Below are 26230 nucleotides of genomic sequence, written 5' to 3'. Positions count from 1 at the left end.
GTCTCAGTTCCCTCTCCGTAAATTGAGAGGTTCTTTCTTGATATACATTCTATGATTTGATGATTTGTTTACATTTAAAATAGACCACGATTTACAAACTATTTTTATTAACATATGGTCTCACCTGGCTTCCAAGCTTCCCTGATAGCTCAGTTGGTAAAGAATCCACCTGCAATGCAGGAGAATCTGGTTCGATTCCTGGGTCAGGAAGATCCGCTGGAGAAGGGATAGGCTATCCACTCCAGTATTCCTGGGCTTCCCTTGCAGCTCAGCTGATAAAGAATCCGCCTGCAATGCGGGAGACCTGGGATCGATCCCTGGGTTGAGAAGATCCTCTGGAGAAGGGAAAGGCTACCCACTCCACTATTCTGGCCTACAGAACTCCATGGACTGTACAGTCCATGGGACCACAAAGAGTCAGACACGACTGAGCGACTTTCACTTTCACATGACTTCAAAAAAAAGAAAAACCTGGAGAGGCAGAAAAAAAGACAAGCCTCATTTCACATCATTTCTTATCAAAATAAACCAAGGCTCACAGAGGCCAAATCACTTAGCCAAGGCCACCTGAAAGAACCTGATCAGAACCTGATCCCTGGTTACCGAAGTCCAAATCCTGTGTGCTATCATGACACTGCTTTAGTCCCATCACCAACCAGCACGGGGCCAGGCATGCAGCAGGCACATAGGAATAATCGCCCACCAGCCAACTGTGACCCTCGGCCAGCATGGCTAAAGCCACGCTCTGTCCATTCCAAGAACCCATGAAGCTGAAGCCAGCATCCTGGGCTGGGGAGAGGTTTGCCACACCAGCGTCTGCTCTCCAAACAGCCTTTTGTGACTGGGAGAGAAGGATCAGAGGAAAGCCGCAGACAGGGGCCTCAGGGAGCAGCTGCGCTTCTTAAGGTCAGAGGACTGTAAAACAGAAGTGAAATGTCAGGCGCTTCACCCAAATACACAAAGAACGGGGGACACAAAGCCCGCCTCGGAGCTGTGCAAACAGCTGTCACCGGGAGGGGACAGGGAATTTGGAAGGCTGGGCCAACCTGGGTCAGACAGGATGCCGAGACCTATTCTCCAGATTCTTGCTGCGACCAGAGCCTGAGCCCTGCAGATGTTCAGACAACACCCTCCACAGGGGGCCGGGGACCATCAGCCCCCCCTCCCACCTCAACCGCAGACAGGCAGGAGGAGCTGCCACTCGGCAGGGACAAGTGACAGACTTCAAGTAGGAATCACTGCTTATTCAGCACTCTGCAGGTATCTGCTGGTCACCTCTCACAGGCTCCAGGCACTAAGAACACAGCAGCAGATACCAAAGGCAGAGGTCCCCAGGAACCACCAGGCACCTCTCCAGAAGCAAGCCAGGGAATCAATTTGCCCAGGGACCCTCGGAGGTGGGAATGACTCTCTTTATCACCCATCAGGACACTGAGGTCAGCCATCACTTGCCACTTGGCCAAAATCACACAACCTACAGCACCCAAGGTTCAACTTCAGCCTTTTCAAAGTTTAGACTGAGACTCACAGTAAAGCAAATTTTACATGGAAAATCCAGGGCACCTGTTTATTTACAGGCATCCATAAACTGCTGAAAAAGAGAAGCTTCCTGAAACAATGCTTATGGTTACTCGTCGCGATACGGAGTTTCATTTTTTTATTTCAGTGTTTTGTTTTGCTGCACTGCTGCAGCATGCAAGATCTTAGTTCCCCAAAGAGGGATCGAACCTGTTCCCCCTCTGCCCCCTGCAGAAGCACGGAGTCTTAACCACCAGACTGCCAGGGAAGCTCCAGTGTCTTTTAATTGCTGGTTCATGACCTACTAAGTTGATTTCACCAGGCACTAATGGGTCACAACTCACAGTTAACATTCACTACTTGTCCATCTCCATTAAAGTGCCTATTTATTTAACATGCTTGATCCCTACAAAAGGGATCAAACCCTTCTCTCTTCTCAAGGTCTGGAACCTAGTTCACCACCCTCAGGATTTACTCAAAACTGCAACAGGCCCCAAGAGCAGGGGCAGCGGAAAGGGGATGAAGATAAGGGCTCCTGGCCTCAGGAGCTTTCCATCTAAAATAGGGACCCCCGTCACTCTATTTCCAGACAACAAACAGCAAATCAGTAAAACTCACAGAATTCCGGGGGGGGGGGGGGCGGGTAAGTGTTCCCCTGGGGGTGGTCTTGGCAGGCTGGGGAAGGCAGCCACATTCCAGGCTGGCATCTGCTCTATGGCAGGGCTGGTTGGCAGGGGGGCAAAAATCCCATCTCAGGTACCAAACAGAAAAACCAGGCCTGGATCAGAGCGGGCAGGGGAAGTTCCAGATAGGTCTAGCAAGGAAAGCAGCTACAAGAGGAAGAAACAGGCACTGACTACACATCCCAGGCCAGTGCTGGCCAGGAGCGTCGAGTCAGCAGTTCATCCACACAAGCAGCAGGGCTGGTTTGGAGGCTGCATGTGTGAACCCCCTCTCCCAGTCCCTTGTGGTTGCTTGAAGAAGGTGGATTCCAACCTAGGGACCCAGACTGCTAATCAACCAACAGGTAGTTCGGCGTGCCAGGAGCACCCCTTTCACACGAGCGTCGTCCTGCTGCTGCCTCCCTTTAGGCCATCGGAAAGCCAGAACTCGTGCCAGGCCTCAGTGAGACAGTAAGAGTGACGGCACCAGGAGCTGCCTGGTCAGGGCCTGATGCTTCCACCGGCCACGGCCCAGGCTCAGTCCCGGCTAGGGGAACTGAGATCCCGGAAGCTGCACGGCAGGGCCAAAATTTAAAAAAAGAATGACCGTACACGCCTGTGTGGCACTTACGCTGTGCCAGGCACTATACATGTTGTGTATGCATGTGTGTGTGTTTAATGTGTGCGCATGCACGAGCTCATCCAATCCTCGGAACAACTTCATGAGGTAGGTACGACTTTATTAACTCCGTTTCACACTTGAGGAAACTGAAGCACAGAGAGGTTAATTAAGATGCCCAGGTTCACACCGCTTGGAAGTGCAGCAAGGCAGCACAGGGCAGAGCAAAGAGTCATGGAATCTGATACAGTTCACAGGTTTGAGTCCTACTGGTGACTTCAGGTGCGGCATCTTTCATCTGGGCCTCAGGATACCGCCTTGTAAGATGGGACCTCCAGTCCTCCCGCCTGCAACCCTCCCATCTACACACATCACAGGAAGTATGCTTCCTGACCACCACACAGAAACGGGACCGTTTTCCTACTCCCACTACCAGTCCAGATGCTTTGCCTCTGCTCTCTCCAAAGGGCAAGTCTTTTTAAACACTTATCGCATCCTGAGCAGCATCTGTCTATTCCACTAGACACTGAGCACATCAGGCACTCAGTAATTGGACTGAATCAACACCTCAAAACTTGGCATGTGTCTTCTGCTCCTGGTCTGGGGGCCAGCTGACCAAGACCTCAGGCTCCTCCCAGGAAGTTGACAGAGATGGCAGCCCACATGCCCAGAACTAGGTTCCGGTGGACCTACAAAGGCTGACACATGCCTTCCTCGCCTTCTCCCTAAGGCCCTTCGTAGGGACTCCACTCAATCCAAAAGTCAAGACAGCCCGAGGCTGGCCAGAGCAACATACATACCAAAGAGGACAAAGACTGCAGGGCTTTCGAGTCTGGTCACCCTTACAAGCATTTACAAGCAGGCCCCTCACAGCTGGGCTTCCCTGGTGGCTCAGCAGAAAAGACTGCCTGCAATGTAGGAGATGTGGGTTTGATTGCTGGGTTGGGTAGATCCCCTGGAGAAGGAAATGGCAACCCAATCCGCTATTCTTGCCTGGAAAATCCCATGGACAGAGGAGCCTGGCAGACTACAGTCCATGGGGTTGCAAGAGTCGGACACAACTTAGCAACAAAACCACCACCACCACTACCCCCGCAGTTAACCTTTTCTGGATGGTTTTCCATGCCTTTTCACAGCCACCCTCATGGCGGCCTGAGCAAGGATGACCCATGTACCCACCTCACAATCAAGAGAATGGACTTTGAAAAGTAAAGACCCCTCCAGCTAACAAGGCGTGTGAAACAAATTTGCATTCAGGTTTCTGTTCCTGTCAAGTTGCAAGCTTTTCCCATCTAACAACTCAGCAGCCACACACGGGAGTGGAACAAGACTGCTCTGTCCAACACAGATAAGGGGCACAGATGCCTCAGGGGACCATTTATCAGTGCCAGCCCATGCCAGGACCGCCTGTTCTGCCCCCGACAGGGGTGTTGGGGGGAGACAAGACACTGGTATTGAAGGGAGGGCTCCAAGACACACCAGAGGAGCCCGGGCACCAGAGGGCATCAGCGGGTAGCTTAAGTGTCCAGTTCACTAGCGTCAACTTGCTCTCCCAGAAAAATATGCTGCTATCACCATCGTATTAAAAGGTTCTAGGGGAAAACGTTAGGGCCTTAAAGAGAAAGGAAACTAACTCATCAAGCACTGGCCACTGAGAGACAACCATTTTACATATACAATCATACTGAACCCTCACAACGAACCCATCCAGGAATCACCATTTCCCCATTCTACAGATGGGGACACCAAGGCTTCAAAAGTCCGCCCTGCCAGGAAATGACAAAGTAGGAACAAGAACTCAGGTGTCTATCCCAGCTACCAGTCAGAACCCAAACCCTTCAAACTCCAGAGGATTCAGGGTCCAAGGTGGGGGAGCAGGGGGGCGGGGGCGGGGTGCAGGAATCGTAACACCGGAGAGAAACATTCCTAAAACTCATCTCAGCAAGACTACAGAAAACCCCATTACCCTGGCAAATCAAAAACAATCATTATTTCTATTTGCTGTAAGCTTCCAGCAACATGTATTAAAGAAGTTTATGTGAATCGTCTAATGCAGTTGTGCCGTGGTCAGAATTATTACCAAGCTAAAAAGATTAATTTTTCTAAATACTCTAAACCCTAGACACTATTATAAAGGCTACAGCTAGTATAACATTTCTGTTATCTTGGCTGACAGGCCCTCAAACACACACGCCTCCCCTTTGGCACTCTGGCTTAAGCTCACGCTCACACACACACACATACTCACCCACAGAGGTGGGAAGGTCGAGGGAAGGGGCAAGGCAGCTCTGGCCAGAGGTCCCTACTGGAGAACCCGCTTCCCTTGCAAAATCTAAGTGGCCTAAGGGATGCTGCAGGGAGAGCTGGGTGTCTCCCGCTCCCTTGGAGCGGTGGCTGGCACTCAGTTAACTCTTGGTCCAAGTCTGCAAAGGCTTAGCTAACAAAGATGGCATTATGCACAGACTGGAGCGCATGGCTGGTCTTGGAGTTCAAATGAAGTGACCACTGCCAAAAACTTTGTTTGGGTCCCCACCACTCCCCCCGCCCCACCTCCCGCCTTGAAATAAAGGGCAAGGATTTGCAATTTGGGGTCTTGCTGCCACTTGAAACCCATTAAGGTGGCCACACTGCCCGGATTCTGGCAAAAAGCAATTCCAGTTACTCATTTAGTGTTTAATTAGCTACCGATGGAGGAGTCTGGCAGCCTCTGGGGTTAAGAGGAGCTGCAACAAACGGGGCGGGAGCCCGAAGAAAGGCCACAACACGGTCTGAGCTCCAAGCAGAGCAGGGAAAGAAACAACTGTGTGTATGTTTTGTTTTTATAATCTGCCACACAAGGGTGCCAAGGGTCAGAGCCAAACGCAAGGCCGTGAACTTGCCAGACTTCTGGGCAGATAGCTAGGCTGGCTTATCGCGGGGGACAGCACGCCCCCAGCTCCTTGGAGCTGCCCCTGCCACGATGCCACCCTCTCACGCCCCTGCTCCCAAAGGGTTCTGGCACGAGTGGACACTCCTCGCCTGGCAGGAACCTCAGCTCAGCACATTCAAGGAGAGCCCTCTCAAATATCACTTTGCTATTTCAAACCCACCAAGGACGCTGGACCCCTGCCACAGAGCCACAAATACCTCAGCTCCCATCCACACCTAGGATTCTGGGGCGCTTTTTGACTTTAACCAACCCACCTGGAGAGACAGGCTCACAGCGCGGGGTGCAGGGTGTGGGGGTCAGCTGAGTCCTGCTGGGGTGTGCATAAGGGTAGGAGAGCCAGCTCCACCGAGGCTGACCTGAAAGGGGTGGAGAGTCTTCAAAAAGGGAAACTGAGGCTCAACACCTGCCAAGGTCATGGACTCCACGTCCACTCTGAACCCCACGTTCTTCACTGGGGATGATGGATGGGGCTTGGGACAGCAACCATGAGCCTACTGAAATCATGCACAAAGTCTCCTCTGTGGGGATACATGCGTTTTCTGGAAGGGAAGGCCATAGCTTTTCTCGGATTTTTCCTGCCAAGACAGCCACTGCAACATAACAAACTCCCTTCCCAGAGCCTGGGTCCCATCTCTGCCCGTGACTCTGCAATTCACCGCACAGGGGCTTTACTTTAATTCTCCCCTGAATTATTTCTTCAGTGACTATACACAGGCACGCTTTGGGTCAAATGCAAATACCTTCCCTCTGTTTTGTAGGAATTCTGTATCAAATGAAGGTTGTCAAAAGCTAGAAGGTAGAATCTAAAAAACTGGGAACTGGTCCCAGCTCTGCCACCTCCTGGCTGTATGCCCTGAGACAAGCCATCTCAACTCCAGGCCTCAGTTTCTTCATCTGTAAAGTGGGGGTCAGATTTAATAATAAAACCTGATCACCTGGCAGCTATGAAGTCAAACTACAACCATGCAATGATAAAGAGTTATGTAAAGTAGACCAACCTGAGTGTCACTGCTCTCCAACACCTTCAACTCAGACAACACTGAGCTGGTGTGTGGGAGTGTCCACTCCAAGAAAGGCCAGGACCAGACAGACATTGGTGTCTAAGAGAACCCAAGGGCTTCATCAGCATCTGAGAACCTCTGCTCTGGCCAAAGAAGAACAGCAAAGAAACCGCAGGCTGGGTCCCTGAGAGACTCCTCCCGTGGCCTCAGGGCTCTGCTGACTTCAGGTAAACCAATTTCTCAGAAAAGTCCATTCCAGGGACTGAACCCGCATCCCTGAGTTATGTGTGGTCAACGTCAGGGCACTCTGGCTTACACACAATGAGCCAAGCAAACTGAAGCTGCCAGGTGTGGAGGGGCGGAAACAGACTATGACTCAAATAAAAACTCACCAGTTCAAAGAAAATTTCAATCTCCTCTCCACTGAGTCACCTGGTTCATTCCCAGCCCTGTAGCCTGGCTTGGACCAGAGAGATGTACCTTTGAGGTCACCACACCCTAACCCACCACCAGGAAGCGGAGACCACCTGCCAGGAACACAGATTCACTTCCCTAGGAGAGCCAAGAGCAGGATCTTCCGCAATGAGGTCCTTCCCAGTCCCATGGGAGTCCCTTCTCACCCGCGCCCCACACATACTCACTACCTCTGAGGCCCAGGCAGGTACCTGAGCCTCACGGACAAACCATGAAAACCTCTGAATTCCCTTGGTTGAAAACAGAAGGCCAGTTACCACACACTCTTATTTACTTTATCTTCCAAAAAGGATTTACGATAACACACATTACCACATTAAAATCACCTAATTCAAGATGGCCCAGCAAAAACCAGTCATTCAAAGACCATCTTCCAATATTCTACCAGCTATTCCAAACCAGGTTACTCACTGACCCAGATTACCAAAATACCCCAAAATGGGTGTTTTTTCTTACCCACAGTTCCTTAATCCCTTCATCTATTTAGTATGCATGCCTACTATGTGCAAGGTATTGTGGGAGCTATAGAAATGAATAGTACTGTAGATAAATAGGCTCTAGCATGGAAAAAATTAATAAGCTGTGGTTAGAAAGACAAACCTGAATGGGAAGTTGGCCGGAATAGGTGCAAATACATCTGCCGTGGACCTTTGGGGCCAAGTCTTGGCAGCATTAGGAACACAGATTCTGGAGTCACTTATGACCTGTGTTTGGATCCTAATTGTTACAGCTATAATAACCATTCTGTGCCTCGGTTTCTTTATCTGCAAAACAGAGTTAACAACATGCCTTCTCTCCCAGGCCACTGGCAGCTTGAAACGAGAGCTTGAACCTAGAGCACCAGGACAGGGGCCCAGCACGTCGAAAGCCATCAACAAAGGCTTTGGACAGGTGGTTTGTACAGACACTGAGACAAAGAAGTGATCAGAGTGTGCATGCAGCAAACTACCACCGAAGACCTCCACAAAGAAGCTAAAAAGTGCTATGATGGATAAGAGAGGCACTCACTCCAGCTAAGAGGAAGGGAGCCCAGGAAGAGGTTACAGCAGTAACTCTAGCTGGAAGGAGTTAGGGCAAAGAAGATGGTAGCTGTGGGACTGGAGAGACCACATGAAGATCTGAGAAGGACACAGAAAAGAGGGAGGGTTCCTTTTCATCAGTTTCTTAAATACTTTTTAAAATTCCCATTGCTCCTCTGCCATCTCTGCAACTCAATGCCCACCCTCCCTTAACTCTTTCACAATAAAGATGGTCCGTCCGTTCCCATCCCCCATTCATCACTCCAGCCCTCCTCTCACATGACCTGACTCTCAGGTCACATCACACCAAGTGGATCCCAATCCAGAAGAAAGGATCCCAAGATCTGTGAATCCTGGGCCTCAACCCCTGTGACTTCAGTTCTTGCTAGCATTTTCTAAAGGTCTACACCAACTTCAGCAATCTCTACACAATTCTGCTGCCCTCCCTCAACAAATTACCCATGCAAACTTTCACTGCCAGACATACTGTTTTAAGACAGCAGACCAAACCACAAACTGCTAAAGAATCTTACGTTATTTACTAGGGAGCTAAACTTAGTTAAAAATCACTAACTTCTCTAAAAGACAGCACAGACATCCTACATCAAGAGAGTAACTTGAAATAGGAATCTCCACCAATCCCTACTCTAAGGTGGAACCATCTGCATAGCAGTTAAATACAGGCCACAGAGGAACTGGCTGTCCAAAGGTTTAAACACACAACACACACACACACACACACACAATTTTTACTAATAGAAAGGTCAAATTCCCCAAGTATTTTTATATGGCTAATGTAACTCTTGGCCTCCGCCCCCATCCTCCAGCCTCCAGCTCAGGAAACCCTATGATCACCACCACCAATTTTCCCAGAAGAACCACATCACAAGTGAACCAGCCCTCTCACCTTTTATTACTAAAGGTTCACCAGGTCATAAGTACCATTTGCCAGCTTCTCTCCTTAAGCCCTGGAGAGGGCACAAGAACTGGTCAATCTCCTCAGCATCCCACACCCAGGAGCATTAACTTCACAGTCAGCAAAATTTCATCACATTGAATATTCTCAAAATCAGGGAGCCTCCAGCGGCATCTCTAAGTCCTCATACTACACAGAGACATTTTCACCACAAAGATACTCAGGGCATGGGACTTCACCACTTGTGAAACTCAACCAAACGGGTTCTGGCCTCCCAGGCCAGTTTCAAACTGCACGCAGGGAATGAACATGGCCTGGCCAAGTGGGTGGTCCCTGATGACATTCAAAAAACCAACTTCTGTGTCCTGGAGCTCAAGGGACCATTCCTCCCCACCTCAAGCACAAGTGGAAAATCAAATAACCCACCTCTTGAGTGCACATGTGTGCACACACATTAGACACACACACACACACACAAACACTTAACTTTCTACAAGACCAACAAGAAGCAAAGGAGGCTGGGAAGATCTTCAGACCCTTCCCCTTCCATTCCACTCACCTCCAGAAGACCCTAACCTGCTTCACCCGAAACAGTCAAAAATCTGACTCCACCCCAATTGGAGTCCAATTTTTTTTAAGGGGGGGCTCAGTGGGAAATGGACAGGCAGTAGATCTCTCTCTTATATGCATTTTATAACTCTTAAGAAACTTACCCAGGGAGAGGGATTGATAGAGTAGAAAGCACTATACAATGTGATCAAACTTTCTTCACGAGAACATTTTGAACACAGTATTACGCATCAGCCAAGGACCTCAAAGTATACGTCTTGGTGGACACAACACAAGGCCCCCACTCACAAACACACAATGTGCACACACTGCTGCTGCTAAGTTGTGTTCGACTCTGTGCGACCCCATAGACAGCAGCCCACCAGGTTCCCCGTCCCTGGGATTCTCCAGGCAAGAACACTGAAGTGGGTTGCCATTGCATCTCTGAATGTGCACGCACGCACACGCACGCACACACACACACCCCACCCCCACCGGCCAAAAACATAATCTGAAAGATCACTCTGTGGAAAGTAACCTAAGAATCTATTTCACCAAAATCTCACTCAAAACACACCTTCTACTCCAAAACAAAAGTTTCATATCTGCTTTTTATTTTTCTTGACTGTGGTCAACTTTTTCACAAACCCGCACCAAAGAGGGTTGGTCACCCCCATCCCCCAGCAGACTGCTCAATCAGAACATAAACCGCACAGGGCTGAGCCCTGCACAAGGCCATTTAATGCTCCAGATAGGTGTCTATGCTCTTTTCCATAATTACAACATTATGAAATACCGTTTACCAAGTTAGACAGCTGCTGGAGGAGGGTACGGGGCGAGGACAGCAGGGAGGTGGGCAGGACAGAAAGAAAGGCAAGGAGAAAACAAAGACCACTGCCAACCGGCTGTGTATTTGCTTTTGGTACTAAAGAAGTTCAAGCTATCCAACCCTGTAATTATTGCCAGGATTAAAAATTTGTTACTCACGTAATCATGAAAGGCTTTTGCTTCACTTGAATGTTCACAAGTGTCTCGCCTTTCAGGAGCTGCACAGTAAAGGTCCCAAAATACACTGCAAGTCGAAAAATAAAATAAGATCAAGTTACTAATTATTACTTGTGTGCCCAATGGCAAGTGTTCAATGCATGGTACTAACAGCACCAGGTCTCCCCAAGGCTCAGTTCCACCTTTTCAGTCTTCATTGGGCAAACTCAGTCTACAAAACAAAATGGACCCAACCTTTTTCGACAGCCTGGCATTTGTAGTAAGAGCAATAGTTCTCACCCTTCAAGCACCTACTATGTGCATGCCCATGACACTGCTTGTAACCCCCAAGAGCTGTAAGGTGGGTGATTTTATTCCCACTTTATACACAGGGCAACTAAGGCTCAAGCCCATTAGTACAACACACCCACGGATGCCCAGGGAGGACACGGAGGAATCCGGATGCAAATCCATGCCCGTCTCATCTGTGCTCCTATTAACACCCCCACCTCCACCCAAAATGGCTGCATTTCATTAAAAGATTAAATTGTCAAAGTCAAGACTATGATTCATATACACAGAAACCTGGGTGACTCTGGCAATAAAAAGAGCCTCCAGGTTCTTAACCCAGAGCCCATACCCTGGAGGCGTTTGGTGTGGTGTAAGGATTCTACCTATAGGAGTGGGTGGCGGGTCTTCTGAGCTTTTGTTTTCTGAGAGGAGTTGTGTGGTTGGGGCTGGCCACCCACGGACCCCTGCCAGCTCACCCGCACTCTCACCTAGGCCCTCCCCCAAGGCATTCCTATATAAAAACCATTGTTCCCCTGCCCATCAAAGAACATAAATCCATCACCCAAAGGTGAGGTTATGGATGACCAAGTATCTTGTTTTTCCACATTAATATAAAGCCCACCCCCACCCTCAGACAGCCACTTGTCCAGCAAAAGCAGGGTTAGGGGGGAGATTTCCCTGCCTAACTCCCCTCTGTGATTTCTGTATGGTCACCCCAACGCTTTGCATTATGTGAAAACAGACAGACAAATCCTTTGTCAACCAATAAAACCCTATACAAACATGAGGTCGTCAGTGGTATCAACAAGCAGCCTTAGAAACCCTCTCCAGGTCAAGAGCCCGAGGCCCAGGGATGGGAACCCGCTTGAAGGGTAAAGTGTGCACCAGAGCGGAGGTCTGACTCCTGGACCAGCGCTCCTGTCGTCATCACAAACAGCCAGCCCAGAAGAAACCATCTCAACTGCCAGTTCTGTCTGTCAGCGGACAAGCATCTCACTCCAGGTGCGCGAGGAACGCAGCCTGGCCCTCTTCAGATCTGCTCCACCGCTTCCTCCCACTCCAAAGGCTGCAGTCATCTGCTCGGTGTCAAATCACAGAGTCCCCACTGCCGGAGCCCGGCACGACACACTCTAGTTCCCAGGGCAGAGATAAGGTTGGAGAAGTTGTGTATGTGTGTGGGGGGCGGGGGGTGGGCAGGGGGAGGCAGTGATTAAGCGCAGAACAGGATAATCGGGAACTTTTACTAACTGCAGAGGGAGGACATTCTACTCCTACTAACAGCAGAACATTCCTTTCTGTGCTCTGAGGCTGCACACATTTGATTAACTTCCTCTACATGCTACATTTCTAACACGACAAACTCCCTAGCCCCTTCTGAGTAATTTTTACTCATAAGCCTAAGTTTCTGCAAAGTCCGTGGTGGCCGGACCGGCCAGCCTCAACCACACAACTCCTCTCAGAAAACAAAAGCACAGAAGACTGGCCACCCACTCCTACAGGTAGAATCCTTACACCACACCAAACGCCTCCAACTCTGCAGTTGCGAGGTTGGCAGAAGTAATTAAAAACTCATCTTCTCTGCAGCAAGTTAGAACAGACACTTCATCCCCCTGCATCTCAAAGACACTTGAAACAGTAACCCGAGCTGGCGGTCAGGTAAATGTGGTAAGATCCCAAGATGGGGCACTGAACTCCAGCAAAATATCAAAAGCCACTCTGCTCTCTTTTCCTTTTGAAAAAGATGTCAAAGACTCCACCAATCGGTCCCACAAAACACCCAAGTCTTACACTCAAAGCAACTGCTCCAGCTAAACCTAAGCCTCCCTCCTGGGGGACTGCAAACCAGGAGCAGATCTCTGGTGGTCCCAAGCAGGCAGGCCCAGGGGCCTGGGAGAGGGTCACAGAAACAGCCCCCAACTACCAAGGACAGGCATTTGCCAGGTCTCAATAAAATGAAACCTGGAGGTTTTAGGGCTATTTAGAGGGGTGGGGGTTTGGGGGCAGGAACATCCAGTCAGTCTGAATCAGTATCTTTAGAGGAAGTGGCAGCCTCGTCTTGCTCTTTCTCAGGGTGCCTGGAAAAGGTCCCCCTGGATCTTTCTCTCAACGTTTCGAGCTTATAGGAGAAAAAGGAAGGGACAGGCCAGTTGTAAAACAGACCTGGTATCCCCGCCACGGGTCCTGCCCCACCCCCACTCCCTCTAATTAAAGCAGCATGCAGAATTGACAAAAATCCTTCCAGGTTTTTTCCAAGCCCATGCTTACTGCTTCAGAGTGAGATGTAAAAGTAAGGCAGTTCTATTGCAACACCAGGCACGATTAGTAGGTTCTCACCACTGGGAAAAGAGGAGGCAGAAACTTTAGGCATCGACCTCTTCTGCCCTTTCCCTTCTCTGCCAGTCCTGGTCTGAGGGCCCAGAGGCGTCCTGCTCTCTACAATGCTGAGGACTAAAGCAGAGGGAGCCTGCTCCAGACCCCCTGTCTTTGTTCACTTGGACCCCGGGGGGCTCAGAAGAAAACAAACACACACACACAAAACTATCACAAACTTACCACCACCACGAGTGCAAAAACCCAGGCGGTTCTCCCAACGTGATGTTTTTTTCCCATCGAATCTAGAATGGAGGGAACAGAGACAGATCAGGGCAGCAGAAGGAAGGGGTGGGCTGGGGGCTTCCCGGAGCCAAAAGGCTGTGAAGACCAACTAACAATAAATGCCAAAAGGTGATAAAAATTCAAAATGGTGGCCACAGTGGCTGCTCCAGAAAACAAAGGCTTTAAGAACGATGGGGAGGAGGGGGTGTCAAGAAACTGGATGATTGGGGGAGTTCCACTCACCTCCGATAAGAAGGTCTGTGCAGATTTCTGTGCTCCTACATGCAGTAAATATTCGTAGACATATAAAGCTAACCTGGAAAGTGGGCAGGGGGCACAGAGAGAGAGGGAAGGCGTCAGATCACACTGGGTGCTCGCTCCTGGACCGTGCCAGCCGGCTTCCAGCCCTGTCCGTGCTGTCCCACTGTGGCCCCGACCAGAGGTGAGCAGCTAGCTCGGTCCTGCCTGGGCCAAGGGTGCGAGCAGTTAGGGGGTGGGTACCAGGAGACGCGTTTACTTCAAGCCGCGGGGGCTGCAGAGCAGCCCCCGAACTTGAACTTCCAAGTAGCGTCGGGACCAAACCCACCTAGGTCTCTCAAACTCGCAAACCGCCCGACCCCAGAGCCTCGCTTCTTTTCCCGACCTACTCCTTGCCACCAACCCACCCTCTACCCAGTTTTGAGGGTCCGGGGAGACTCAGTCCTGGACTCCGGGGTGCTCCGCGCGCTCTGGAGAGGGCACCAAAGGGCGGCCCTCACCACCTCCTCCCAAAACAACTGTCCCCCAATCTAGGGCCAAGCCGGCGCCGCCGTCCCTGCCCAGCCCGGCGCCCCGGAGGGCGCGGGGCCGGCGGTGAGGCCGAGGGCAAGGAAGGCAGAGCACTCCCGGCCGAACAAAGCCCCCGGCACGCACTCCTCAAGCCGCGGGCGGACAAAAGGAGCCTTCGGGGCTGCAGAAGCCACGCGCCCCCTGCTCGCGCCCGGTGGGCAAAGTGCGGTCACCGCCGCGAGCTCCCCGGCCGGGGCGGATGCCCCGGCCGGCTCGCAGGACCTCGCCCACCCCTCTCCGCGGGCCCCCGCGCCCGGCACGCCCCGGGGCCACCAAGTGTCCCCTCCCCGGCGGCTCCCCCCGACGCCCCAACCTCAGCCGGCTCCCAACAATGGGCTCTCCCACGCCGCCCGCCGCGGCCTCGGGAAGGGGCCAGGCTGGCGGCGCCGGGGCCCGGAGCGCAGCAGCCCCGCCCGCCCACCTGCCTCCCACCACCCGCCCGCAGCCCGGCGGCGGCGCGGCCGCCACTTGGAAAATAGGGCTTACTTTTCCCGAGCCTGCCCGTCCGAGGGCACCGCCGAGCCTTTGCCTTTGGCAAACATGGTTTGCAGAGAAGAGGACGCCGAGCCTCCTCACCGCCGCCGCCGCTACCGCTCCGGCTGCTCCCGAGCTGCCCCCTCGCTCCCGGCCCCCTCCCAGGCGCTCGCTCGCACACTCGCTCGCGCTCTCCTCGCCGCGTTCCCCTCCCTCCCCCCCAGGCGCTGGCTCCGCGCTCTTTCCAGCTGTCAAAGCGTCAGCCCCGGCCGCGGCCCCATTGCCCTGGAACTCCTCCCGCGCCGGCTGGGCCTGGAGTGCCGGTGCCGCCGCCGCCGCCGCTCGCCCGCCGGCCCGGCTGCCCGCTGGCTCGCTCGCGCGCCCGCCCGCCCGGCTCCGCCTGCGCCGCCCTCTGCGCCTCCTGCACCGCTGCCGCCGCCGCCGCTGCCGCTGGTCTACTTGGAGCTCAACCGAACGTGGCTACCCCGGCGAGGGATCGAGGCGGGCGTCAACGTCCCGCGATTGATTGGCGCCTCGGCCAATCTGGGCGCGGGGGCGGGCCCAGGGCGGCCCGGGAGGGACGCCCTGTCAGCGCCCGGCCGCGGCAGTCCCCGCTGAGGCCGCCACCGAGGAGCCGCTGTCCCTGCGCTTGCGGGCGAACTGGGGGTGTCCGGGGGCGCGAGCCTCTGTTTTCTCTAGATGTAGGGAGAGGACGCGAATCGAGACGGGGGAACTCTAGTCTCCTGGCACCCGCGAAGAGGGGGTCCGACCCGCGGTCTCCGCGGCGTGGACCGCTGGGGAGCGGGTGGGGGGCGGGGGGCGATGCGGCATAGTCGGAGGGGAGGGGGCGCGGACCCCTGAGCCGAGCACCGGCTCCCTCCCGCCACGTCTCTCTCCCTTATCTGCCCCTCACCTCCCCCCGCCTCAGCCCGCGCCAGCCCAGCCCTGATCTCCCCCTCCCCCTCGCCTGCCCTTCCCGTGGGCTCCGACCCCGACCCCCTCCCCAGACTCCTACTCGCCCCCACCCTTGGCCGCCCCGCCCGTGGTCCTCCCTTTCGCCTAGTCTGGCTTCGGAGCGCCGGGCCCGGGGCTCCACGCTGAGAGCTGGGCGGCTCGAGCCGGCGCCGAGGCGCGCGGCTGCTCCTTTACTAGATCATTAAAATACTTTGGAAAACCCCAAAGTGGAGTTGCGCGAAAATGGCCCTTGGCCTGCTTTGGGGAACCTGGGAAGGGACTGAGGACTTGGGCTAAGAGAAGGGAGAGTGATTGCTCCCAAATTTCCAAGGTCTGCCCGCCCTAGCAAGTTAGCCCCTCGGCTTCTCCGGGAGAGATGGTGCCATTCTAGGGTAGATGGGGTTGTCACCTGGGCGCCCCGCTGCGCGGAATGCGCGCCACAGAAATCTGCAAACTTCAAATAAATGGAGCTAAATTGGGGAGTCGGGTACGAGAGCCAGGCGTGGGGGGAGGGGAAGCTTCCATTGTCAGTGACCCAGGTGTACAATGGGAAATTGAGGGGGGCTGGCAGAGTGACCCAGCTATTTGCTCCTGACTCCTTTTTGCCCACGCCGAGAACCCGAGGACACACTGAGTGTCCCTCATTAGACACTCTTATGACGAGAAACCAACCAAACAGGGCAAGACTCCCCCATTTTCAGACTGTTTTTAGAGCGCGGTTCTCTTTAAATGTGATAAAACACTGTCTCTTTAAAAGAGTCAAGCAGAAAAAGCTGTGTAAGCGCTGATTGGCTGCCTGTTTGGATACATCTTTAGGGGAGCCTTGAAACTGTTAGCCTAGGTTGATTTTTTTTTTTTTTAACTGCGCTGTTCCAATAAACAAGTAACGCCCCTCCCCCTAACATGCCTCGCACCAAACAATTAAAGGATAGGTCAGTGTCCTGGGGAAAACACGTTTCAAGTAGGAAAACTCAGAACTAGAATCAACAAAATAAGGGATAATTCACTACCATTAAAGTTTGCTTATTTTGATTTGTCGACGAGAGAAGAAGGGGCTTTAAAAAGAAATGCCCCTGCAGCAAACAGACGGCATTGGTTCAGGAAGGAGACTCTGGGTGCATTTTTGGAATAATGTTCTACTCAGTATAACAGCTTCCTTAAATTAGAATACAGCCAGGCCCTACCAATGCCTCTGGACGCACTCTGTTCTCTGCTGGGACATAGAGCTTGCAGGGAAAGGAGGCAGAAAAAGGGAAACACTCCTAGTCTCTGGTTGTCTGCGTGCTAGCTCCTAGTTTAAAGGTTGTTTTGTGAATGAGGGAAGCATGGAGGTTGGGAGGGAGTTGAAATACAACGATAGGGAAGAGAAGGAAATAATTACAGTTATTTTTCCCCCAGGCGGTTTAATTTAATAGGGCTAACTTAAGGTACCTTAGAGCCCACACTAATTAAATTGTCCTGCTCATACCCTTCCCCTGAACTTCTATTTTTGATGGGCTAGGAATGGCCAGGAATGGCTTGTCAACAGACTGACTCACAAGAAGCCTGACTCATCTTGGGTCTGCAAGGCCCACATATTATGAGTATCATGAGTGTTGGTTAGGTCCTGGCTCAAGGAAAATACTGCCCTTCTCTGGCCCTGTCTATCAAGTTGGCCATGCTTTGTCAGAGTCAGGGTTGCAACACAGGTATATCTGTGTATCATTTTCCTCATCTGTCAAATGGGAAAGGGGGATCTTTAATATCTCTTTAGAGTCTGATGTTCTATGACCGTAAGATTTCCTTTCTATAGTTTTCTTTCCTCACACCCCACCCTGAAAAAAAGGACGAGTACCTCCTTCCAGAACAGGTGTGGCATGCATTTGAGGAACCTGTGCCAGGCTCTCTGTCCCTGTGGTCTGCCCTTCCCTGAAACTTGACAAAGAATGTTGGTAGGTTGGTGGTGAACCTAAAAGAAATAGTAGGAGGGCCCAGGCAGATAGAGAAAGGCGGGTGCCATAGCCTCCCAGCCTGCTGGAGAGAGGGAAACTGATGGGTTCGCAGGAAGCAGGACCACTCAGCAGCCCCAGCACAATAACCCAGAATGCAGTCAGATCAGAAGCAAACAACCTACCCAGGAATGGCACTGTCTCTGTAGAACAGCTGAGGGACTAACATGACAGGTGGGCAGAACTTGGAAATTTGGGAGCAATGGCTCTCTTCACTTAGGTCCTCCATCCATTCCCCCAGGCTACTTTTCTCTGTTGGATCTCCTAATATCTCCCAATGGACCTTCCCCGCCACCGTCTTCCACCACCTCCTCTGGCCTGGTCTCTCTGCCTGGAGTGTCTCCGACCCCACCCCTCTTCTTTGATCATTCTTTAAGGCTTACATCCCCTCCAGTGCCTCCTCCATGAAAACTTCCCTGTTTTTCACTCCCAAAGTAAAACCCATCCCTTTAACCCTCTGCTTGGTCTAGTTTTTTGCTTAACCTCCAGTAGCTCTCTGTTCATTCTGCCCATTGTTGTAGCCTTTTGTTTACTGTCTGTCTCCCCAGCCAGAGGTGGTGGTGGGGGAGTGGGAAGGAACCAACTCTGAGTCATCTGTGTCTCCAGCACCCAGCCCAGGTGCAATACCTGTGTGCAGTTAACACTCCATGCACACACCAGGGGCTACAAGGAGCAAGAGAGGAAAAAGTGATCCCATTCCCCAAAGTCACTCCGGGGTAGGTAAGGAAATAAGAAATGGACACCACCAACAGTAAGATTAGATAGGACCACACCTCCAGCTTCGCCCCACCACCTAAACTACAACAGCTTGGAAGTACTGTACTTTCGGTTCCCAGAATACACTGAGCTATTTTACATATCCACCCTAGGCTTCTTCTTTCTTCCTCGCTCTCTATTCCTCCCTCCCTCCTTTCTTCCCTCTTTCTTTCCCTTCTTTCTTTTCATTTAGGACATATTTATTGAGCATCTATGTACTGAGCACTGTTCTAGGCAGTGGATAATAAACCAGGCAAAATTCCACGGAGCTTACACTGCTCTGCCCCCAAGCATTTTCCTGTTACAAACTCCTAATATTCTAAAATTCCGTCTTGGAAAGCCTTCCCAGGATGCCCTCTGGGAGCTCCTGGTCTGGGCCAGAGGTTCCCTGGAAGCCCCTCTGCCTCTCCTTAACCATGACCTTTGGTTGGCTGCCCCTCTGCTTCTCTCTGACCATGACCATTTGGTTGGCCACTGTGCATGAGTGTGGTCAATGTGCATTGGCCCCACAGGAAAGTGATTACCTCTCCTCACAGTCAGGGGATGATCTTCATTCTCTGTGGACCTCCAGTACCCAGCCACAGTGGTGAAAAGAATAGGACAAGTGAGTAACTGAGTTACCAGAATGTGGAAGAACAAGCAGGTGGGGTGGAAGAGGGGAAGGAGAGGTGGATTCCCAGCTTAGGCTAGGATGGCCACTCCTTTACTCAGCTGCCAGAAACTAGAGGGCAGAAATTCTGGGCTCTAGGATCAGGTTGGTGGGAGCCAGGCCTCCAGAAGTTGGCACTTAAAGGAAAGAGACTTCAGGCCCGTGGGCTCAACCCTGATGGTTGTGCTTGCCAAAGATGCCAGAGGTTTGCAGCTCTATATCTATGTTCCCCACAACTGCTGAGAGGCTGGGGGCTGCCCCGCTGTTCCTCCAACCCCCCCTACTCGGATGTTCAAACGGATGCTGGGCCTGCAGCCCATCCCCCTCCTGCTCACTAGGTCCTGGAATTTCGAGGAGGCACCTCTGGTCTATTCCTTGGACTACTCTGCCCAGCAAGGCTCCTACCCAGACTGATCCACCCCAGTTTTTTAGCAGAAGTTTCCCCAAGGGCTTTGGGGGCCTCCATGGGAGCAGTGCAAACTCCAGGTCCAAGGGACCTGGCTCAGGGCTTTGCTGATAGACTTTGGGCAGGTGATTGTCCCCTCTCTGAGTCTGTGTGTGAAATGAGGATGTTAAATGAGGGAACTGATGGGGAGTCACTTGCTGGGCTGTCAGTCAACACTGGCAGAGCCCCCAGTTCTGACACCTTTGGACAATGGAGAGCCACTACTCTGATGGTTGTGTGGAGGTTCCTCAGAGACAGTAATTGGGGAAACATTTTGTAAATGGAAAATGATGATTACTCCTGATGTTATTAGCCTAGCAGAGTCAGCAAACAAAGAGGTGCTCAGGAAGAAGGAAAAGGATTTAAGTTTAAAAATCAAGTGTGTTTTTACAACATCTTCTGAAGGACATAAACTTGTCCTGAGCCAACCTGTAGCAAAATGGGTTTTAGGCAATTTTTTGGATAGGTTTAGTTCTGTCTGGAAAGTACCTACTATGTGCTGAGCCTTGAGCCAGGGACACTTGGAAGTACAAGAATATACGAAGCAAGGTCATGCCAGGGCGGGCTGGGGCCAGGATGGTGACGTTCTGGTCCTTCCTCGGTTCCTGCTGCACCTACTCCACCTCCTGTCCAGAGTGCCTGGCCTGGAGTTCAATCCCGTGAACTCAAGGAGAAGGCTCCATAAAGCTTTCTGCTGTGTTCAGTCCCAGGAGAGTGTTCCCCTCTTGCCTCCTCCATCCTGCCTTGGGCCAACATCCCTCTGTTTTCATTCACCTGCCACATCTTTGCTCCTGCTATTCCCTTTGCCTGGAACACTTTCTTCCAAATAAAGGCTTCCCCTTATTCCTTCACTCCCCCCAGGTCTCTGATCAGACATCACCAGAACCCTCCCTAATGGACCTCTATGGAATGGCACCTGCTCCCCCCTTATCCTGTTCTATTTTTCTCCATAGCAACCATTACCACCTGACATATGTTTGTTTATTTTTTTCTTACCTATTTCCCTCATTAGAATTTAAGCACTGTGGGTGGGAGTTTTATCCTCACTTTTAGAGCTGGTACTCAATAAAAATGTGTTAAATGTTGAATAAAATAATTCACTTAGCAAAGGCTTCCTGAACATCTGGCATGGACTGGGCATCACAGTAGTTGCTAAGAATATAGATAATCTCCTTCTGTGTGAAGTTTACAGCCCAGCAGGAAAGATGAGGTTAATTTTGTAGGCACACAGGTAAACATGTTCTGATGAACTGGACCAAGGAGAGGATGATCCCATAGGGGAAGGTGTGGTGGTCAAGGAGGCCTTCTCTGTGGAGGTGATGTTTGAATTCTAAAGGATGTGTGAGAGTGAACTCCTAAAGGGAGAATGTTCCAGGCTGGGAAGGCAAGTCTCTTCAGCAGGGCGGAAGCTACCAGGTGGAGTTATTGCTAGCTGGTCCTCATGGCAGGAGAAGAATGCCCAGCCCTTCTGCAGGTGTCCCTTGCCATGATATCAGAGAATCCCCAGAGCAGAAAACAAGAGCTCTTTCCCACAGCTAAGGAGAGGTACTGCGGGGTAATGTTTCAGATAGGGTGTTACCATAGCAATGCGTCTGAGCTAAGTCACTTAGGTCATCATCTGACTCTTTGCGACCCTATGGACTATAACCCACCAGGCTTCTCTGTCCATGAGATTCTCCAGGCTAGAATACTGGAGTGGGTTGCCATGCCTGTAGCAATGGCTGGAGTGAAAATGGGCTGACCACTTTCACACTCATCATGATGGCAGCTATGGAATAAGAAAGAAACAAAGAAAAAAGCAAGTATTGGCAAGCATACAGAGAAATTGGAACTCCTGGGCACCATTGGTGGGAATGTAAAGCTGCACAGCCACTATGGAAAACAGGATGGTGATTCCTCAAAAAGTTGCACGTAGAATTACCATGTAACCCACCAATTCCATCTCTAGGTATAGACCCCAAAAAACTGAAAGTGGGATTCAAACAGATATTTGTATACTGATGATCATAGCAGCATTATTCCGAATAGCTGAAAGATGGAATCAACTCAAATGTCCATCAATAGATGAATGGAAAAACAAATATGGTATATCCAATCAATGGAATATTATTCAGCCTTGAAAAAGGAATGCAAAAATCTGACATGTCTGCCACATGGATGAACCTTAAAGACATTATGCTATGCTATATGAAATAAGCAGACACAAAAGGACACAAAATGTTGTATGAATCCACTCATATGAGGTACCTGGAATAGTCAAATTCAGAGAGATGGAAATTAGAACAGTGGTTGCCAGAGTTGATGAAGGAAAGATGGGGAGTTAGTATCTAATGGGTACAGAGTTTTGTTTGGGGAAGATGAAAAAGTTTTGGTGCTGATGGTTACACTACAATATGAATACACTTAATGCCACTAAACTGTATGTTTAAAATTGGTAAAAAAAAAAAAAAATTATGTATATTTACCACAATAAAAAAAAAGAGGGAAAAAGAAAAACTAGGGTGAGACCGATGAGGCACAAGAGGGGTACAATGCAGGATATCATGAGGCTTCAGGGAGGCACTGAAAAAGGGGAAGGTTTAAATTAACCCAGTGGTGGTGGGGTAGAATGGAGTGGGAGGTGGTCAGGGAAAGCTGTCTGGAGGAGGCCAAGTTTAAGTAGGAGTTAGGCGGTGGGGGGCAGGTGTGGGACATGTTTCTGACAGAAGGGACAGCATAATTAATTATTTCATTCCGCTGAGGCTGGACTCTTCAGGGCCTTGGGTGTCCTGCTAAGAAGTTTGGTCTTTGTCTGCTGATAGGAGCTTTAACCAGGGGATGACCTATTGGTTCTTCAGAAAGAGCACTCAGGGGGCCATTGTGGAAAAACCAAGGGTGGAGTTCAGTGATGGGCCAGCGGCAGCTGCAGTGAAGGGTGCTAGAGCTGGCTAGGTGGGAAGAAGCTGAAGGGTGAGAATTTCCGGGGCTCGGTAGCTGAAAGGATGTAAGGACGCTAAGAGGACTCCCCAGCTTCTGGTGTGGGTGACGGGTCTGCCAGTCTGGGAGCCCCCTGAGGTGGAGCAGGTCTGTGGGTGGGGAGTGTGAAGAGGTCATGTGATAAGTTTGAAAAGCCCATCGGCTGTTCAGATGGAGATATCCAGGAGACAGGTAGATACTGAGTCTGGAGCCCGGGAGACCAGTCTGCCCCAAAGATGTAGCTTGGAGAGCCATCAACATCTAGAATTTAGATTCAAGCGGAAAGGGTAGCTTAGGTGCCCCAAGCATAACCTGTGAGGAAGAAGACATGAGGGCTTGGTGCCCACAGTGTGGACCTCAGGGCATCAGCGATGCTAATGCTCCTGAAACCCGCTCCTACCACAGTTTCAGGACCCCAGCTCTCGCCTGATTTCCTTCCTTCCCCTCTGACTCTTCTGTTATCCTTTGAAGATTCCTTTTTCTCCAGCCTCCTCTTAAAATTTTATTAGTCAGGCTATTGCTGATCCAATGTTACATAACAAAGAGCCCCCATGTTTCAGTGGCTTATAATAAAAGCTGTTTCTTTCTCACTCACATGTCCACAGTCAACTGGACAGTTCTGCTTCAGAGTGTAGTTTGAACCTGCTCTGTGGGTCTCCCCTGCCGGGGCTCAGGCTGAGAGGCAGAAGCTGCCTGGCATGTTTTTAATTTTTTTTCCTCTGGCTTGTTTTTTTTAGAGTGGGAGAAAAGAGCACCAGGGGCCAAGCCAGCCATGCAAGCGTTGCATCTGCTCACAAGTCACACAGTCAACCTCAGCCTCAGTGGGGCAGGGAAGACTATGCCTCTCACAGGAAGGGGGTGGATATTTGCTGAACAGTAACACAGTCTACCACAGATGAGCATCTCTCAGGCTGTGTGCTTGACTTTCTCTTTCTTGTTGGGCAAGTTCAGCCATGCACTTGGCATAGACCACACCTGACCTTCGTGATGATTTGAATCTATCCCACTGACCCAGAGTTTTCTCTCAGCATTATATCTGTGTCATTACAAGGCAGTCCCCTCTGGATATTCCTCGAGCACGTCAGAGCTCAAGTGTCCAGAACTGCACTCTTCCTTTCTCCCTATCTGATTCCTATTCAGTCCCTATTTCTATATACCACATCAGCACCTAGCCAGTTACTTGGGCCAGAAACCTGAGCATAGATCTCCGTTCCTTTTCTTCCTCACCTCCAGCCAGCACCAGGGTTGATCAGTTGGATCTAGTAAATTCCCCACGGTTTCTCCCTGCACCGTCATTGCTGCATTCCAGTCCTAGATTCCAACCCCTAATGGATCTCCCTGCCTTCAGCCTCTCCCCCACTATCCCTCGCCAGACAGAGGGATGCATTAAGGCACAGATATGACCATGGCATGCCCCTGCTTCAGTACTTAAAACTGGTTCTCTTAAAACTCTGCATCTCATGCAGGATGAAGCCCAAGGTCCTCAGCAAAAAAGTTCAAGGTCCTTCACCGTCTGGCTTCTGTCTCTCTCTGCAGCCCGTTGCTCCCCAATGTCCTGAGCAGCAGGGGTGGATGTGATGATGCCTGGGACTTTGCAGCCCACAGAGGAAGCAGACAACTCCACTGGTACTTATGATACATGTGACGAGTGTCATGTTGGAGTATAAAGGTGTTTTACATATTGCAGTGGTGCTAAGCTGGTGCAGAGGGTCAGGGAAGGTGGCCTGGAGAAGGTGGTCTTCCTTGGACCATAATGCGAGTGGACAGGCGTTCTCAGAAAGAAGGTGAAGATGGAGCTCTGAGGAGCACTAGCAGGTCTGTTGGAAGAGAAGCTGGAGAAGGAGACCGAGGAGGACTGTCCAGAGGGGCCAGTGGGGAGGAACCAGGGGAAGGGTGCCAGGGAAGACAGTGCTCCAAGGAGGATGCTGAATGCCCAGTGGTGGCTGAGCAGCAGAGTGCACAAACAAGGCTTTCAGATAGCCGGTGAGAGCAGTTTTAGGGGAGTGATGGGGACGGAGGCCGATTGTGCTGATGGACATGTGGTAGGGGAGCCATATAGAGACAGTCCGTGAAACCTACTCTTTCAAGAAGTTTGGCTTAGGGGCTTTCCTGGTGGCTCAGAGGTAAAGAATCCGCCTGCCAACACAGGAGACATGGAATTGATCCCTGATCCGGGAAGATCGCACATGCTGTGCAGTAAGGAAGCCTGTGCACAACTGTTGAACCTGTGCTCTAGAGCCGGGCAACTGCAACTGAAGCCCGTGCCTTAGATCCAGTGCTCCACAGCTAGAGAAGCCACTGCAATGAGAAGCCTGTGCATTGCAACTTGAGAGTTGCATTCTCCGCTAGTACAGAAAAGCCCACATAGCAACTAAGACTCAGCACAGCCAACAATAAATAGGTAAAATTGTTTTAAAAAGTAGAAGTTTGGCTGAAGCCTGGACAGGAGGGGTTGTGGGGGAGAATGGTTCCATGTATATGTATGGCTGAGTGCCTTCCATGTTCACCTGAAACTGTCGCAACATTGTTAATCGGCTATGGGTTCAGTTCAGTCGCTCATCGTGTCCGACTCTGCGACCCCATGAATCACAGCACGCCAGGCCTCCCTGTCCATCACCAACTCCCGGAGTTCACCCAGACTCACGTCCATCGAGTCAGTGATGCCATCCAGCCATCTCATCCTCTGTCGTCCCCTTCTCCTCCTGCCCCCAATCCCTCCCAGCATCAGAGTCTTTTCCAACGTCAACTCTTCACATGAGGCGGCCAAAGTACTGGAGTTTCAGCTTCAGCATCATTCCTTCCAAAGAAATCCCAGGGCTGATCTCCTTCAGAATGGACTGGTTGGATCTCCTTGCAGTCCCAGGGACTCTCAAGAGTCTTCTCCAACACCTCAGTTCAAAAGCATCAATTCTTCGGTGCTCAGCTTTCTTCATAGTCCAGCTCTTGCCTCCATACATGACCACTGGAAAAACCATAGCCTTGACTAGACGAACCTTTGTTGGCAAAGTAATGTCTCTGCTTTTGAATATGCTATCTAGGTTGGTCATAACTTTCCTTCCAAGGAGTAAGCATCTTTTAATTTCATGGCTGCAATCACCATCTGCAGTGATTTTGGAGCCCCCAAAAATAAAGTCTGACACTGTTTCCACCGTTTCCCCATCTATCTGCCATGAAGTGATGGGACCGGATGCCATGATCTTCGTTTTCTGAATGTTGAGCTTTAAGCCAACTTTTTCACTCTCCACTTTCACTTTCATCAAGAGGCTTTTGAGTTCCTCTTTACTTTCTGCCATAAGGGTGGTGTCATCTGCATATCTGAGGTTATTGATATTTCTCCCGGCAATCTTGATTCCAGCTTGTGTTTCTTCCAGTCCAGCGTTTCTCATGATGTACACTGCATAGAAGTTAAATAAGCATGGTGACAATATACAGCCTTGATGTACTCCTTTTCCTATTTGGAATCAGTCTGTTGTTCCATGTCCAGTTCTAACTGTTGCTTCCTGACCTGCATAACGATTTCTCAAGAGGCAGGTCAGGTGGTCTGGTATTCCCATCTCTTTCAAAATTTTCCACAGTTTATTGTGATCCACACAGTCAAAGGCCTTGGCATAGTCAAGAAAGCAG

At 51.0% G+C, this 26230-nt stretch overlaps 1 protein-coding gene across 3 annotated transcripts in view; it reads right to left on the bottom strand.

Annotated features, from left to right (window-relative positions):
• Nucleotides 1–15330, bottom strand: part of SSBP3 (single stranded DNA binding protein 3) — a 166371-nt gene extending 151041 nt beyond the window's left edge. Inside the window, exons 1-4 of one of the 3 annotated variants that reach the window (XM_070367977.1) lie at nt 14872–15330; nt 13801–13873; nt 13516–13577; nt 10675–10759 (exon numbers count right to left, since the gene is read on the bottom strand). In XM_070367977.1, the coding sequence (XP_070224078.1) occupies nt 10675–10759; nt 13516–13577; nt 13801–13873; nt 14872–14927 (276 nt within the window). In that variant the 5' untranslated portion in view covers nt 14928–15330. The remainder of the gene's footprint in view (nt 1–10674; nt 10760–13515; nt 13578–13800; nt 13874–14871) is intronic. The other 2 variants (XM_070367979.1, XM_070367978.1) reach the window with 2 other exon arrangements.
• Nucleotides 15331–26230: the final 10900 nt, after the last annotated feature.

This window comes from Bos mutus, chromosome 3 (assembly GCF_027580195.1).
Source record: "Bos mutus isolate GX-2022 chromosome 3, NWIPB_WYAK_1.1, whole genome shotgun sequence".
Classification (NCBI taxonomy): domain Eukaryota; kingdom Metazoa; phylum Chordata; class Mammalia; order Artiodactyla; family Bovidae; genus Bos; species Bos mutus.
Note: the sequence above shows the minus strand (reverse complement) of the source record. Positions and strands in the feature narration are given on the sequence as shown.